The sequence below is a fragment of the Haemorhous mexicanus genome, chromosome 9 (assembly GCF_027477595.1).
Source record: "Haemorhous mexicanus isolate bHaeMex1 chromosome 9, bHaeMex1.pri, whole genome shotgun sequence".
In the NCBI taxonomy this organism is placed as follows: domain Eukaryota; kingdom Metazoa; phylum Chordata; class Aves; order Passeriformes; family Fringillidae; genus Haemorhous; species Haemorhous mexicanus.
Genome location: NC_082349.1, coordinates 12,526,839 through 12,542,593, shown reverse-complemented (window position 1 = coordinate 12,542,593; position 15,755 = coordinate 12,526,839). Strand labels below are relative to the sequence as shown.

Below are 15,755 nucleotides of genomic sequence, written 5' to 3'. Positions count from 1 at the left end.
ATAGTGTAATATGCTTCTGAGACAGCATGTAAATGGTGAACAGAACCACTCCTGTACCAATGGGTTAGCTGTCTCAGGGCACGTTGTTTCAAACATGTCCTTGGGCTGTATATCTGTAAATATAATAATGAAGCATAGGGAGCCCAAGTGTTTATCAGGAGTACAAATTAAGCTCTCCTCTGATTGCCTAAGCAGAAACACTACTTCTGAAGGTGTTTGCTTGTTAATACCAAGGTTCTATTAGAAGTCTTAAGTGCAAAGTAATGGCCTTATTGATCCCATATAAAATTATATTATTATTAGATTGGTGACTGTACATGAAAAGAAGTGGGTCAGAAACTCTTTAGATGGACTTAGCAAAGAAAGAGCATTTTAAACCTTTAGAAAACAAGCTGCAAACTGAAGATAATTTCTACAACTTATTCCTTCCTCCTAATATTTGTAATCTTTAGAACCACAACCATTTTAACTAAAACTATGCAATAGATTAGATCAAAGCATACAAGTATGGAGAAATTATTTATAACAAGTATTTAAACTTTTTAATAGGAACGTGAGTTTATCTCAAGCTTTAAGGGACAAACATTCATGCACATGGCAGCCAAAGACTGATTGAGGCAAAGACAAATATAAACCCCAGAGATAAAAGGTATGAAAATGGGGGAGGAAAAAAACCCAGAGAATAAAAAGAAGCACTAGAAGACTTTTTTTTCTATTTAATAGACTCTTATAGTAATAATCTCCCTGTGATAAGTGTGTAGAATTGAAATTACTATTTGTCGCCAGGGTGACGTGGCTGCAGTTTTGATTAGCATGTAATATCTGTCAACAACAAACTCCTTCCCATTTTGGAGCATTTCAACATGGCTTTCCCCACCTCTGGCATCATAGTTTTTTGAGTGGGAGTAGACCTATGTAAGGTCTTTATTCAGTACCCCTGGTGGTTTTGGAATCTTCATCTTTTAAACTCTATAGACACAGCATAAGTCCTTCCACTTATACCTATTTTGAGGTTCAGCTATATATTAGTTATCCATTTGGGAGTAGAAATGATGTCTGGAAGGGTTGGCCAAGAGCTATTAACACTGTAGTTATGAAAGTCTATGAGACATTAAAAGGAAAATTTGGAAAAGAATCACTGCTATTCCAAGTGCAGCTCTAGCCAACCCTTCTAATATACCTGTCTCCCACAATGTTCTCCCATCAAATCTGTTCAGCTGAGCTTTGTGCAGCAAGTTCAAAGTCACCCATGAAAACATGATTTGTACCTTTACAGTATCGACAGAGTCATGCAGACTTGACTGTTGTACCTACTGTCACTGTCACAATAAATTGGCACACCTCTGCCAGGAACCAGGACTCAGAAGTGTGACGTGTTGTAACATTAATAGGTACAATTTGCCATTTGACAGTATAAATCCATCACTATCATTTGTTGAGATCACCTCTGTAATAAAAAATACAGACTTGCTCTTTGAGGTTGGAACATTTCCAAAATTGAACATCATCCAAATAATCCTCTCTGTGGCTTTTATCCAAACATCCCAGTGCTGTAGAGTGAGGAGGTAGCTCCTGCCCACAATTCCTTGTTTTACTCCTCTAATGAGTGTTTTTAGGGACTTTGAAGGCGTCTGGCTTGGCTTCAAGTTCCAGTTTCTCGAAACAATTGGTAATTGCAGTGTTTACAGCTATAAAAATGGCTCATACATGAACCCTGCAATTTTCAGAGCATTCTTGTGCACTTGACTTAGAATGTACAAGCCAAGAATAATTCTTGGGAGTGGTGTCCCCAGAAAATCCAAGCTCTTTTTTAATAAATGTAATGAATAATCAACTGTAAAGCAAAAATATTCTAAGAACTTCAGTGATTGATTAACCATACTGGTTTGAACCTTTCTTGTATAAATAAATGGGTAAATGAATAAAATATACAGATTGCAGTTGCAAAATGCAAAAAAGTGACATATGAGTGGTGAAAGCAGGCTAGCAGTAGAGTAATGCTTTTCATTAAGGACCTGCCTGCATATTCATTAGAGCTAGTAGATTACTTAAAAAATACATTCATCAGATAATTTATTTGATGAATTTTACCATTATTTGTCAAATAATTTATTCTACAAAAAAGGTAAAATTAATGGATTAGTGCATTTATCAAATCTTAATGGACAGCTCTAATACTTATTCAGATCTGTACATTTTGGTTGATTCAGGATTAGTAATACTGCTGCAATCAATGCAGAAGAATTCCTGGCATATCCATTACTGTTTTCCCATATACTCACAAATTTCATGTACTTAATCTAGACTTTTCAAACTGAACATATTTCTTATAAAAATAAATATTCAAAAAACCTAAGATATTACATTTTCCCAAGCTTCAATAAAGAACATAGTCTGACAGACCAGTTACAATTTTAAAATAAAAATGAAAGGAAAACTAAGAAAAAGCAGCCCCTCTGAGGTGAGTCACATCACAGTTATGTCATCGAGTCCACTGTCTCTTTGGGCTTCCTCACCTGACTATCCATGTTCTTCAGTGAAACATTGCACAATCAGTATTCCTCACATTTCTTAATATTCTAAGAATTATTATCAAAAATGTTGCTTGACCTTTGACTTCCACCACAACAAAGCATAGCACCATCTCACATATTTCAGTGAATATTTATGCCCTGAAAAATTCCATGGGTTTTTTTTGTGATAAATGCTTAGTTATGTTTCTTAGATAGATGTGAAAGATATACTCTAGCATTTCCTGTGTGTTTTTCGGAAAATAGCAGTTTAAAACATTTTTTTTATATCTACTGTTATTTCTCAGTCTGCCTTTTTAGTGGAAATAAATTCCTACTGGGACTAGCAATGCCTTTATTATTCTTTTTTAAAGGGTAATAGTCCCCTTTTCATTAGCCTCTCAGTGGCTTCAGTTAAAGGTGTCTCCATGGCATTTCTTATGCCATTGTGGATAAAGTGGAGAGAATTAATTATATAGTGGCATTAAAGACTGAGTCTGCAACTTTGCTTGAAACAGATTAGTTTAAACCACAGTGCTGTTCAGCAACAATACCTGCTGTGCTAAATAATAACTGAGTCAGAAAATACTTGCCCTGTTCAGTGGACAGGATCAACAGATTCCACATTGCCAAGCCCAATGGATGCAATTTCTCAGCAAGACCAGAGCTTTCACAGGAATCAAGGTTTTATCTTCCTTCTCTCTGCCATTAAAGCCCCAATTCTATGGTCCCTGGAAATACTTAAAAAGAAGAGGATATGTCCATTAGTCATTTTAAAGTAATGTAATTAGAAAAATTACTTGAACCTATGTTATTGCATTGTAACAAGTTCATCAGAGAAGGCTGAAGGATCCTTGAAGGATGTTCCAAACAAAATTGTTTGTTTTTTAAAAAACCAACTTTAGTAGTTCAGTAAAAAAAAGTATATGAAGTTCTCCCTTGCAGTCACTGGAAGGACACTAGACTTGAAACTCAAGCATGTCCTCTGTCACCCAGAGTGAACCAAGCAGACACAGCAGGGAAGGGAGCACAGGTGGATGTCAAGGGAAAGGAGGAGAGCACCTGCAAGTGCCAGCTGGCTGCAGATTTCCTGAGATGTTCCACAGCTCAAAGCAGATTAATGTTGCACACATCCTCCTTCAGTTCTAGAAAGACACACTGTGCCCATTCTTTTAATGGATCCATGTGTAATCTGCTTTTGTGGATTGCTTTTTTTTTTTTCAGGAAAACCACACAACTGACTGAAATAGGTTGGTTTTATTGCTTTGTATTTTAGGGTTTTTTAATTGTTTAATATCTTCTTGGTGGTTCTGTTATGTGCCTTGTTCTAAGCACAATTACTATAAACATATATGCTTACCCTAAATTGTTCACTGAAGGGACACCATAGGTTTGCTTTAGATAGTTAGTGTGGACTGATGATGTCTTTTGGACTTTCTTAGCAATTACATAATGACTTCATCCACATGACACCACTCTTGAATCAGATTTTCTTCCACTATCCAACTGCCCCTTTGATTGATCCCTGACAGGCATTTAGAGAGGTGAACTTAAATACACAATAGTAATCGCACAGGAATACTGTGCTTGGAAATCTCACTTGGACACTAAAAGAAGTTTTTGTGGTTTTGAATAAATCACACCATAGGATTTTGTGACCATATCTACAGCAGAATCACAGATAGTTCTGAAAAAGCAAAAGGCCAAATTCTCAAGAGGATTTGGCAAATTGTGGAAGGTATGGATAGCTTTGTGACAAATATCCACAGCTCCAAAACTGAAAATACAGCTTGTTCTCAGACTTCACATCTCAGTCATGCTCCTGATACTTTCTCCTTCCTGGTAGCTCATCCAGTCACTGAAGCTAGTTGTACTAAAAGATGATTTACAACTATTTCACTCCTCTTTCCTGTGTGAAACTCCTGCAGGGTTCCTGCAAGAGGCTCCAGATGCAGCCTAAGAAAGGTTTCCATGCATGCAAGGAAACCATAGGGATAGGAGCAATGTGTAGTCTGAACTTCTTGATGGACCTTGAATCATCAAACAGCCTGATTTGTGTCACTCCCAACTGACCAGACAATTCATCTTCTCAAAAGCTTCCTGGAAAAAAAGAATAAACCTAGGAATTATTTACACTGTGAGCAAAAGAGAGCCCAGTCCTTCCACTGGATCAAACTGGGGTAACATTTATGTCTGTGGGCAGGTACAGCTCTGTTGGTTCATCCTCCTGCCCTTGGCTGCAGAGATGACAGTAAATGATGTTTGGTTTTGCAATCCAATAAGAAATAACATTGAATCCACAAGTCTGCAAAGCTGTTTACCCTCATGAAAAGCATGGAAACCCCATTTATTTATTTATTTATTTATTTACGTCCTCTTTTAAGTGTTCTAAAAATGTAAAGGAAACACTTAATTGAGTCTAAATCTATAGCTTGAGGTATGCAAAAGAAAACTTTGAAGTATTCATAAATAAAAAGCAATCCTATGTGAACTTTTTTTTTCCCCCCGAGTCAGGATTGGTAATAAACTCATTTGGCTATGTTTTAACTTTTAAAACAAGTGAAATCATTAAAATCTTAGAAGCATAAAATTCTACCCCTGAATAATTGAAAATATTTCCCAAAAATACAGCCTAAAGGGGGTTCATCAATGTTTTTGTTCCATTTCCTACTCCCAGATAAGACTGCTGTTGTATACTTAAAGCTTTCGAGAAGATATATTCACTGGGGACATGGTAATGAGATAAATCAGTCAGGAGACAAACCCTGACTGTTTGACTGCCAGCTTGTGTCCAATTTCATGCAATTAATACAGCATACATTTTCATTTTGAAGCCTGAGCGGTTGTATTGTTAATAACTTAATTCCGTTCTCGCGGGCGGCAGTGAGGATGACCCAGTGAACGCGGCGGTTTCAGCCAGCCATTAGCCATCCAGCCAGAGAGACAGAAATGGATTGCTCTCCGTGGCAGAACTCAGACCATCACAAGCTCATTAATTCAAACACTCGTAATGAGGGTCATTGTACAGACTGATACAGATACAGCTGCTCTGAACTTCAGACATTTTTTGAAAGAGCCAAATTCAATATGATATATGTAAAAAATTCAAGTATATGCCTAAGAGAGCAGCAGGAGAAATTTTCTCATTCTTTTTTGTGAGATCTGACATCAGCATATAGATGGTTTCATCAATTATTGAGACAGAGACTAAGAAAGGAAAAGGGAATGATTTGGGGGTTTCATTTTTGAAGTTTGAATGTAAAGTGCTCAGACTGAATCAGAACTAGTATGTCTGAGTCTTTAGAATTAGCTCCCTCTTTCTTATACCTTCTCTTCTTTGTAACACTTGAGAGCCTTTAAAGGCTGGTATTTGAAATGTTTTAATAACTTTTGAAAGGCTGGGGTGTATCTTTTTACACAAAGATATCGTACATTAAATTACTAATTCCTTTTTCTTTCTATAAATAATGTGCATTGGAAACAGTCTCGAAGCCTCGGCCTCATATTAAACAATTGCAGCAGTGTTTAAAAAACAAAACTGTCTTTAAATAATCCTGGATGAGGAACTGGGGGGGTAAGGGAAATCCAGGTCTTTCTGCTCCAGTGAATATTTAATTATTTATATGGCATGGAATAGATCCAGCAGTAGCAGTGAATAACTATACAGAGCTGGAGAAACCAAGGGTCATAGCCTAGTCTGAATATTAAGTAAAACAGAAAATTATGCCCCATGTCTCCAACATCCTGTATAAATGTGCTGTCCACAGGGATTTTCATTGTTCAGGAGTGTCCTTTCTGGTTTTATTCAGAGAAGCTATCCTAGTCAGGAAGCGTTTCCTGGTGAAAACACAGTCTAAACCAGTAAATGTCTTTTAGTGCTAATGAACTGACATTATTCAAGAAAAAAAGTATGGGATGAGATTTTTTTGAATGCCCTGTCCTGATCCATTTAATTTCACCAGAAGTCCAGGTGCTAACTGAGCTACTGCCATGAAAGACAGACCATTCCCCTCTGAGCTTTCAAGTGCTCTTTGTCTTGCTTTAAAAAAGGTAGGGGGGGAAGAAGGAAAAAAGATGTCTTAGTTGTCAAATTTGACAGGTTTCAACTACCTTGATGGGGCAAAATGATGATAGATCACTTCACTCAGTGTCTTACAATTTAATTGTAATTAATTACGAAAGAAATTACAGCTCTTCAACATGAGTGCAAATATTTTTATTTGCAAGTTTTATTAAATTTTGTGTAGCTCATACTATTCAGTGTTCAACTAACAATAAATACCATTCTGTATCTACATCTTCATGCAGTGTAAAGCACTAACATCATATTTACTTGAGGACAAAACACTATAATACTCTTCCAGTATGTAAAATAGGTACATTTCAGAGTGGAATTAAGGACCTATTTTAAATATAGCTGTTGCTAGGCAATGTGCTATTAGCAGAACTCCAGCAGCCTGGAACATTTAGGATTTTAGGACCTACATGCTCGTTCTTATATTATTATTTAGTTTCTGAAATACCAGCAATCCACAGAGAAGTTGGTAATTTGCTTAGACAATAGATGAGACTGTTCCTCAGTGCTCTCTGCTGGGGCAGCCCCAGACCTGATGGGAGTGGCAGTCAGAGCAGCAGCATCTTGCTCTGTCCATGCCCAGCTTTCCTTCCTTGCAGAAGCACCTGCTCAGGTAGTAGGGAGACAGAGGGAGGGATGCTAATCTTCAAGCAAACCTTCAGGGCTATCCTAGGTGGAGGTGAAGGTAGGTTAACTCCATACACTGTTTTTCCCATCCTATTCTAAAATACACACGATTGATTGAACAGAGATCCCCAGGCTAATTCCTTTGGCAAGGCCTAATTTTTGTTGACCAGATGATTAGGAGAGCACCAGTAAATTTCTTTGAATTCTAAATTGCTTTTTCTCTCCTGCAAGAGGAGAAAAAGATCAGTGCTGTGGGTCAGATCTGATCCTAGGAGTTGTACCACTCCAGATTGCCCTGAACTCTTCCTTGTGTGCCTGCTGTACCTAACCCAGCAACAGTTCTGAATGTGGGAACTCTAACATGGAGATCCCCAAAGCAGCAGCAGGAAAAGTTCACTGTCCTGCTCTTTACCACAGTGTGCATCCATGACACAGCTAAGTGCTAAACCCTGCAGCAGTGTCCACTGCTGCCTGTGAATGTCTTGGGACTGCCCTTCTCTGTGGTGTGTAGTGATAAAGCCTTGACAATGCTGGTGGCAATAGGAGTTTTACTGTTTAACTGGCATTCTGCATATTAGCTTAATGGGGCCAGAATTCACTCCAAAACCCTAAATCCTTCTGATCCTTTTCATATGTGATGTCCCAGAGAGGGATATGATACTTACCATCCTTCCTTTAAACTCCATCTCAGGTGTACAATACAACCCAACTCCTGGGTTTGTGTCTCCTTAGAGACTATCCAGGGTTATACAGCTACACAAATGTAGTTGCCCATGTCAACAGAATCCTGAGTTCATGGACATCCTAATAATTGCTCTTGTTCATTGCCATCACAAATATATTTTAAGGTTTTTTTCATTTGTTCATAAATATACCACAACATTTCTAGAATTTAAGATGGCTATGAATACTTTTACAAATATCTTTAGGGAGACTTGATTCCCTGAAGATGCTGTGAGTGGAGGCTTTTTCTGTATCAGTCCTTGACTTTGATTAACCACTTCAAAAAAAAAAAAAAAAAGGAATAGATTAATTATTAAAATTAGTCCTGTAGTGCACCTGAGCAATGAAGAGTGAAACATGATTCCCACTGAATTGCAGAGGCAGAGCTGAAGGATGCTCAGCACTTCAGAGAATTGCCCTGGTAGAGAGAAAGTCAGAGGTTTTCTTTGTAAAATGATAAGGGCTGAGTGCACTGTTTGCCCAATAGCAGTCTGGGGTGGTTTATAAAATAAATAAAATAAAAAAAAAAAATATTCAGTTCAGGGCTTGGAATCAATGCAGTTCCCCTCTAGTCTATTAGACTTGCCGAGGAGCCCCTCTCAGGACACAGCAGTTTCTCTGCCTGCTCAGCCATGTAATAGCACTGAAAACAAAGGCACCGAGCCCGCCGTGTCACACTGTAACATCGTTATTCACCTGATAAAACTGCGGCCATGCCACAGCACCTCACGCCCTGGTTTGCCCCAAGCTGCAGACTAACTGAGCTCATTATTCAGGTAACTTGTCCCCAGGCTGGCCCTGTGCTGAGCCTGTCCTGAGCTCGGTGTCACAGCTGCCTGCACATCCTGCTCTGCTCCAGCCTTCTCCCTCTCCGGGGACAGCATGCCTTATGTTTGCCATTTCGTTCTCATTCACCTCGCCTGTCACCTTAAGGCAGTCTTAATTATAGTGTCATTGAAGGTTTATTCAACAAGATCTTAAGACTGTTGTTTAATTAGAAAAAATGAAAACACAGGATTACAACCAAAGTAAGTATAAAACAATATTTGGCTGTAAGGAGCAATCGAAACTTTTTAGATGTTTCAGTGTCTCTCATCCAGAAGCCCCTCTCGCTCAGACAGAAAATTTGGGGATCCAGGACTTCTTGTGTACATCTGTATTTTAGATTACTTCTACAGCCTACTACCTCAATTTCTGTTTGTTTGAAACTCAGTTTTGGATACAAATTCAAATGTCTTAAGTGCTTGTACCTTTGGCTAGGCATTTTTAGTGATTTGACTTCTCATTCCATTAGTTGGAACACTCAAAGCTCTTTGGGGATATCAGTTCCATTTCCCCTTTAGTCCTAATAAGTTCAGCTTATTAGTGTTCATACTCAGTCCTGCCATCCAATATGAACATTTTACTTTACATTTCCCAGAAATAGTTGAGGCCATTGGTATGTTCATAGCAAAGAACATGCAGAGTATCAGGTTGAAGCAGGATGCATTAAGTTTAGGATACCTTTTGGGATATCTTTTGGATTACCAGTTTTCTCCAAAGGCCAAAATTGACACATTGTTTACATTAGCTAGTTTTTTTCTCCTGGATTTACCCCTGAGTTCATGCTATTGTTTTCCCTTGCGTTTTGCTTCATTTCTGTATCACAGGGTAGCTACTACAACTTTGTTGTTATCCATTTCATCCCCCTTCAAAGGACAAAATGCAGTTCCAGAGGTTTCTAACTTAGGTTGAAGCATTGTGTACAGCCAGTCTATCTGCTTTCACTTTGCTATAGAAATTTTTTTATTAATGGAGTGCTTAAAAATGGGGCGAAGACTGACTTAAGACTTTAATAAATCTCAGAAATGACCAAGTGTTTCAGAAGTTAAGTTCACCCTCATTACCCTGTAACACTACCTCCTGTGAGGCTACCTGAGACATATTGTACAATAATTGTGTTCTGGCAGCTGACTCCAAGAAGCTGGTGTTAACCTCTCCTGCTCCCCTGATGCACACAGATTATTCCCATTCGAAGGGGTTGGGGAATGAAAAGATCACAGTTAATGGGTATTGCTTTAATGCAGAAGGCCAAATCCTATTATCCTGTGAAACGGACAGTGCAAATAGTATTTGTGCAAAGGAGCCCCACTGGGACAAGGAGAAATGGAGCCTGCTGCCCACCCCATCCTTGCTCAGCAAAACCTTGCCAGTTCTGCAGCTGGTTTTGTGAGAAAGGGGGGCTGGCCCATGGAGCTTCTCACAGAACCTATTTCTGGCAGTTTTTAAAGAAGTTGCAGTGTGTTCTCCATACTTCTGGTACTTTGATCACATTTCCCGCTACCTTTTTCAAATTAATAAGTACATTAGGTGAGTTATGCAGATTATAGTGTATGCATGAAGTTATTTGATATACTATTCACCAGCAAATATAAAATAAAAAGTAAGTCTGCATATAATTATCCACAACTGCTGACTGGCTCATAATTAACTTTGAAAAATTGCTGGTTTAGGAGATATCATAGATTACAATTTTAAATATGAGGAGCTTCAGAATAGCTCTCACGATCAGCACTAGTACAAGGTATTCAATGAAGGATTAATTCCCAAAACTGCTCATCAGCTCTATCTCCTGTTTTATCAAATTGTAAATATATTATGCTGCATTAAACTATGAGCATGCAGCTAATTAAAGCAGAGACTGCTTTAATATCAGATACTCCCCCCTTGATGCAAGAAAAATGTTCTAAGGACATACCTTATGAGTATTAACAAATGAAAGTGATTCCTTTTCAAGTGGTGCTGTGCTCCAACAGCTTTTTGGTTTTATTTCACAGACTTTTTTTTTTAAGTTTGGTTTGGTTTGGTTTGGTTTGGTATTTTTAAAGAAAAAGAAGCAGGGGGAAAACCATACAGTCTTCTGGAGAAACCTCTTGGGGAAGGCATTAATTCTATTCATTCTACAGCTGGAAGCCCACAAGAACTGACCAAGGGATTGCAACCAAGGATTTATAAATAGTACCTGAATGGCACACAGCTCAAATTTGGTTCATTTCCTAATATTTTAAATATATTCTGATGTTAAATGCTGCAAAGAAGGCAACCATCCACATTTGTAAAGGAATGCAGTACAAATTTAATTGAAAGTCTAGCCCAGCCAAGAGAGGATCAGAATCACAACTGAGCATCATTTGCAAAATTGCTTATTTTAGTTGCTTTTCTTTGTTTCAAACTCAAATCAAGCAGTGCCATTGTAAAAAATCAAGGAAAAAATACTAAAATTATTCATCTATGAAAAAAACATAGAAGAGAAGATATACAGCAAGAAGCCTTTCAGTAAAAGCTAGATTTTTTTAATTATTTGTGTAAGCCTCTAAGATTTTTCTGTCACTTGAAAGTTTTCACACCCCCAAAGACCTCAAAACATATGATGCTATTAGTGTTATTTAGCAACAAATGACACACATATTCCAAGATAAATATGATACAGTAAAATAAAAACCCATAGGGTAGAGGGGTTTTTTTCGGAGTTTCTAAATTTCCCTTCCCTTTCCCTTTCCCTTTCCCTTTCCCTTTCCCTTTCCCTTTCCCTTCCTTTCCCTTCTTTTCCTTTCCATCTCCACTTAGGAAAAATAATCTCAGCAGAAAATCAGAGATTTACCAATAAAATCAATAAACGTTTGCAGACTGTTGGTAGTGATACTGTTGAGATAAGGTAGGGTTACATCCCTGCTTGATCAATGTTTATTTCAGGGCTCATATATTTTTTAATAGAAGTGACTCAGAACAGGGTGGGTTTTTCCCCTCCTGGCATGGGATTCTGTAGATTTCAGATACACAGAAATTTTATCTGACTTGTTTCATTTAAATGTTTAACAGTAATTGGCATTCAAAGGTATCCTGGTTTGAACTAAAAGGTTTTTTTCTTTGCACCCCCCAGGTTAATTTGTTGGCTTTTGGAGTGATTATTTATAAAGTATTTAGACACACTGCAATGTTAAAGCCAGAAGTCAGTTGTTATGAAAATATAAGGTAAGTTTGCCATTCAGTACAACCTCTACCTTCTTTCTGTACATTTAAATACAGAGATGATAATGAGTCTTCAAAAGTAACAGTTTTATACCCTCAGATTTGTAGAAAAATAAAGATTTTTTTTTTCTGTTATTACCCTTATATATATTTGGACATAAATTTTGCAATCATTATTGGCACTGAGTCATACCTTGTATGATAGGGTGTGTGTGAAAGATGCACAAAGAAAACAAGCAGCCCATATCAAGCAGAGGGTAAAGGCTGATGGCAAAGTTAAAGAACTAATTGTCCTTTTCTATTTAGTATTTTCCACAGCCTCTATGCAAGGCAAAACAGAAATCAAATCTCTGTCTGAAATGCGACCAAAATATTTGCCTTGAAGTAACAAGTGATAAGAGACTGGAGCCATTCATGTTACTTGGGCAAAGTCTGCAGTAGGACATTGTGCTTCTGTGGCACTGGGGGGATGGAGCAGATTCTTTACTTTGCATGCTGCTATGATTTTTCCATCAACTCACTCTCTTTAAAACTGATTTATAGGGACCTTGAAAACCGTTTGTGCAGGAAAAGCTGAAGTGTACTACAGGGAACATTGAAAACAACTTACTGTTTGTGTTGCTTAGGAACACTCCTGCAGTTTCAATGCATTGCACTAGATTTATAGTTAGGATTTAGCAATTGTTTGATTGATTACCTTCTCTTATTCTTCACCTTTCATAGCTTCATGTGGTGACCTGTTTCTAATGAAGTTGAAAATTATTCATTTTCAGAGGAACAGCGCTAGAAATGTCTGCTGTTCAAAGGAAGTCCTGCAAGGACTGAGCTGAGAATGAATAAGAAAGTAATCAGTGGCTTCATTTCCAAGACAACATGTTGTAATTTGTGCAAGTCTGTGAGCAGGGCTCTAAAGCATCTTGGAAAAAAAAATTGTAGCCAATCAGTTCCTACAGTTTTAAGGCATCAATATGCTGACCCAGGAACAATTTGAGAGTACTTGTGTTTTTAAAACAATTTCTTTTTTTTTCTTCTTTTTTGAGAGACAGAATTTTAAAAAGAGTCTGGTTTTACAACTGGCACCGTCCTCTGCAGTGAACCTGAGAGGCAGCCTGGGAATCCTTTGATGTCATGCACATGCACTGACCTAACTAAGAGCATACTGAACATTTTTCTGGGTTATTTTTTTGAGGAAGATAGGGGGGAGGAGGAAAAGTGGGGGAATGCTTCATAACAGACATATGTTTTTCCTTGGGGAATTACACTAACAGTAGATTTAAATCAAATCATATGGTGCTGCAGTACACCAGAGAAAACATATCTGAAGATTAAAGAAGCCAGTGTTTTAGGGCCCTCCAGTTTTACTCCTTTGCTCTTCCGAAGTGATTGTGTGACTTTGTTCATGCTACAGTGCTACAGCACACCCTGAAGAGCAGCCCCTGCACTTGCATTTCTCAGGCCTTTGCAGCTGTGAAAAAATTCCCAAGGCAGTATTCACCACCCAAAGTGGAGAAGGCCAGTAGCCTGTGCCTGTGTGTTGTTCACAATGTTTTCTTCCTGTCCAGATCCTGTGCCCGTGGTGCCCTTGCTCTCCTGTTCCTCCTTGGGGCTACCTGGATTTTCGGGGTCCTCCATGTGGTCCAAGGGTCTGTGGTTACTGCCTATCTTTTTACAATCTTCAATGCATTCCAGGGGATGTTCATCTTCATATTTCTTTGTGTGCTCTCTAGGAAGGTAAGTATCTTATTCCTTGTGGGAAGTGACTCAGCCTGATGTCCCTGCACTGTCCAGGTGTCCAGCCCTGAAGCTGAACTTCTGCCTTCAGTGGAGGCAGAACCTCTGTCCAGTTTTTATGTTCTCGCATATTTTCTCCCAGTTTTAAAACTGAAGTATGAAACATGGAAAATGGGGCTTTTTATCTGTAAAACTGGTTACAGTGTCATTAACCTGATGGAATAATACAACATGTGCAATTAAACTTCCAGTCCTTTCAATTAGCAGCAAGATTCACCCACACCAGCCTGGGATGATTCTTTCTTCAGTGGTCCATCCTAAAGTAAATATCAGCCCCACCTTAAAAAATCTAGTGACAAGAGCAGTGCAAAATGAGTTTAAAGACATATAGATCTATAATAAATCTATTTCAATACTTTTATTTCAGATTCAGGAGGAGTATTATAGATTGTTCAAAAATGTTCCTTGCTGTTTCGGCTGTTTGAGATAAAGGGAAGGAAAACACCCAAAAGCATCTCAGCAGAAGAAAGAAGCAACCTACATGGTGTTGTTGTGGATATTACTGCAAAATATGGTATTTTGAAAGTATGAAATGACCCAGTGAGCAGGCATATCTCTTAACTGAATTACTGGTTTTGTACATACGTGTGCATTTGTGCAGAACATCTGTATTATTCTGTATACTAACAGTATACAAAACAAACTGGATCATTGCAAAACAAATATTAATAAAGAAAAGGGAAATAAATTTCTCAAGAATCTCAAGACCTCATGACTGAGGTTTTGTTTCTAATATTAAAAATATCTCCAGTTCTTGAAAGCAAGATACCAAAAACCAACTGGCACAGCAGATTTTATGAAGTGCTTTGCTAGTGGAAACACATTCACCATCCTTTTGTAGTAAAAAACTTCATACATTGAGTTGTATGTGACCATCTGCAGGGAATGGGTTCCATTAAAGAGTCAATAGATAAAGATCTGCTTCAGCCTAGACTTTTGAAAACATTTCTTTTAATTTAAAGTAGATTAAAAAAGGAATTTGTTTAATATTATTCTCTTATCACTCTGAAATATATATTTGTATATTAATCAATCCTTTATTTTTATAACTTTTCAAGAACTGTTTAGATCTAAAGAGCTGAGGTCAGATCTGATACAAGAATGGTGGGACAGTCATTTTATAACTGAAAGATTATTTTGTGAATACTTTGAAAAAGATCTGGTTCTCATTTTATTTAATTGCCAAAAAAACTGAGATCTGCTTAACTGGCACTATGATTTTGGAGGCTGTGGGAAGAAGATGCTTTCACAGATCAAATTAAAGTGGTAGAAATCACCCATGCAAAAGACATTTATGTTCAAGGTAATGTGGCTCTGTACCATGTAAAATTCCAATTACAGCAGTTTTCTCATAGCATCTTTGAGTCAAGCAGTTGTCTTCCTCTGAGGCTCCTGGGTTGGAATCAATCCTGCACTTAACCTTAGCAGTATGAGCAGAAACACTAAAATCAAAGGGAGTACTGAGGTGCACCTTTGGCAGATCAGGGCATAAACACAATACATCAACCATTCCACCTATGGCATCTGACTTATTTGAAAAGTATGCTTTAATTTCACCCTTTTAGCACCCAAATTATGTGAAGTGCTGAGCAATTTCCTGTCTACATTGCCTTCTCAGGAAGTGTCTAGGATCTCAGATGAAGCCCAGTATTTTTGCCACTGAGGCACTGTAAATATGTAGTTGTTTATAAATCCCACTGTTGTGTTGTCTGTTAAAATAAAGCACTAGTCTGAATTTTATTTATATTAAAGGAAATCTTGTTTTAGTAATGGTCAACTTTGGTTTTTATCTTTTTTTCCTTATACACAAGGTTTTCATTGTATGCACTGCAATGATAGGCTTCATTAAGTATGTTCCATGCCTGTGTCAAGTTCTTTGAAAAAACAGAAGTCTATTTAAAAAAAAATACTAAAGAAATCTCCTGGTCCTTTGAATGTAAAATATGTGAATAAACTGGAGTGCTCTGCTTTCACATTTTGACATTTCCATTCATTTAAATAAATACAGTGGTAAAAGTTCA

The 15,755-nt window shown here is 37.7% G+C and overlaps 1 protein-coding gene across 2 annotated transcripts in view; it reads left to right on the top strand.

Moving 5' to 3' along the window:
- ADGRL4 (adhesion G protein-coupled receptor L4) overlaps positions 1 to 15,755 on the top strand; it is a 129,662-nt gene extending 113,907 nt beyond the window's left edge. For both annotated transcript variants that reach the window (XM_059854094.1, XM_059854093.1), the window contains 3 exons: positions 11,855 to 11,946; positions 13,506 to 13,674; positions 14,102 to 15,755. In XM_059854094.1, the coding sequence (XP_059710077.1) occupies positions 11,855 to 11,946; positions 13,506 to 13,674; positions 14,102 to 14,164 (324 nt within the window). In that variant the 3' untranslated portion in view covers positions 14,165 to 15,755. The remainder of the gene's footprint in view (positions 1 to 11,854; positions 11,947 to 13,505; positions 13,675 to 14,101) is intronic.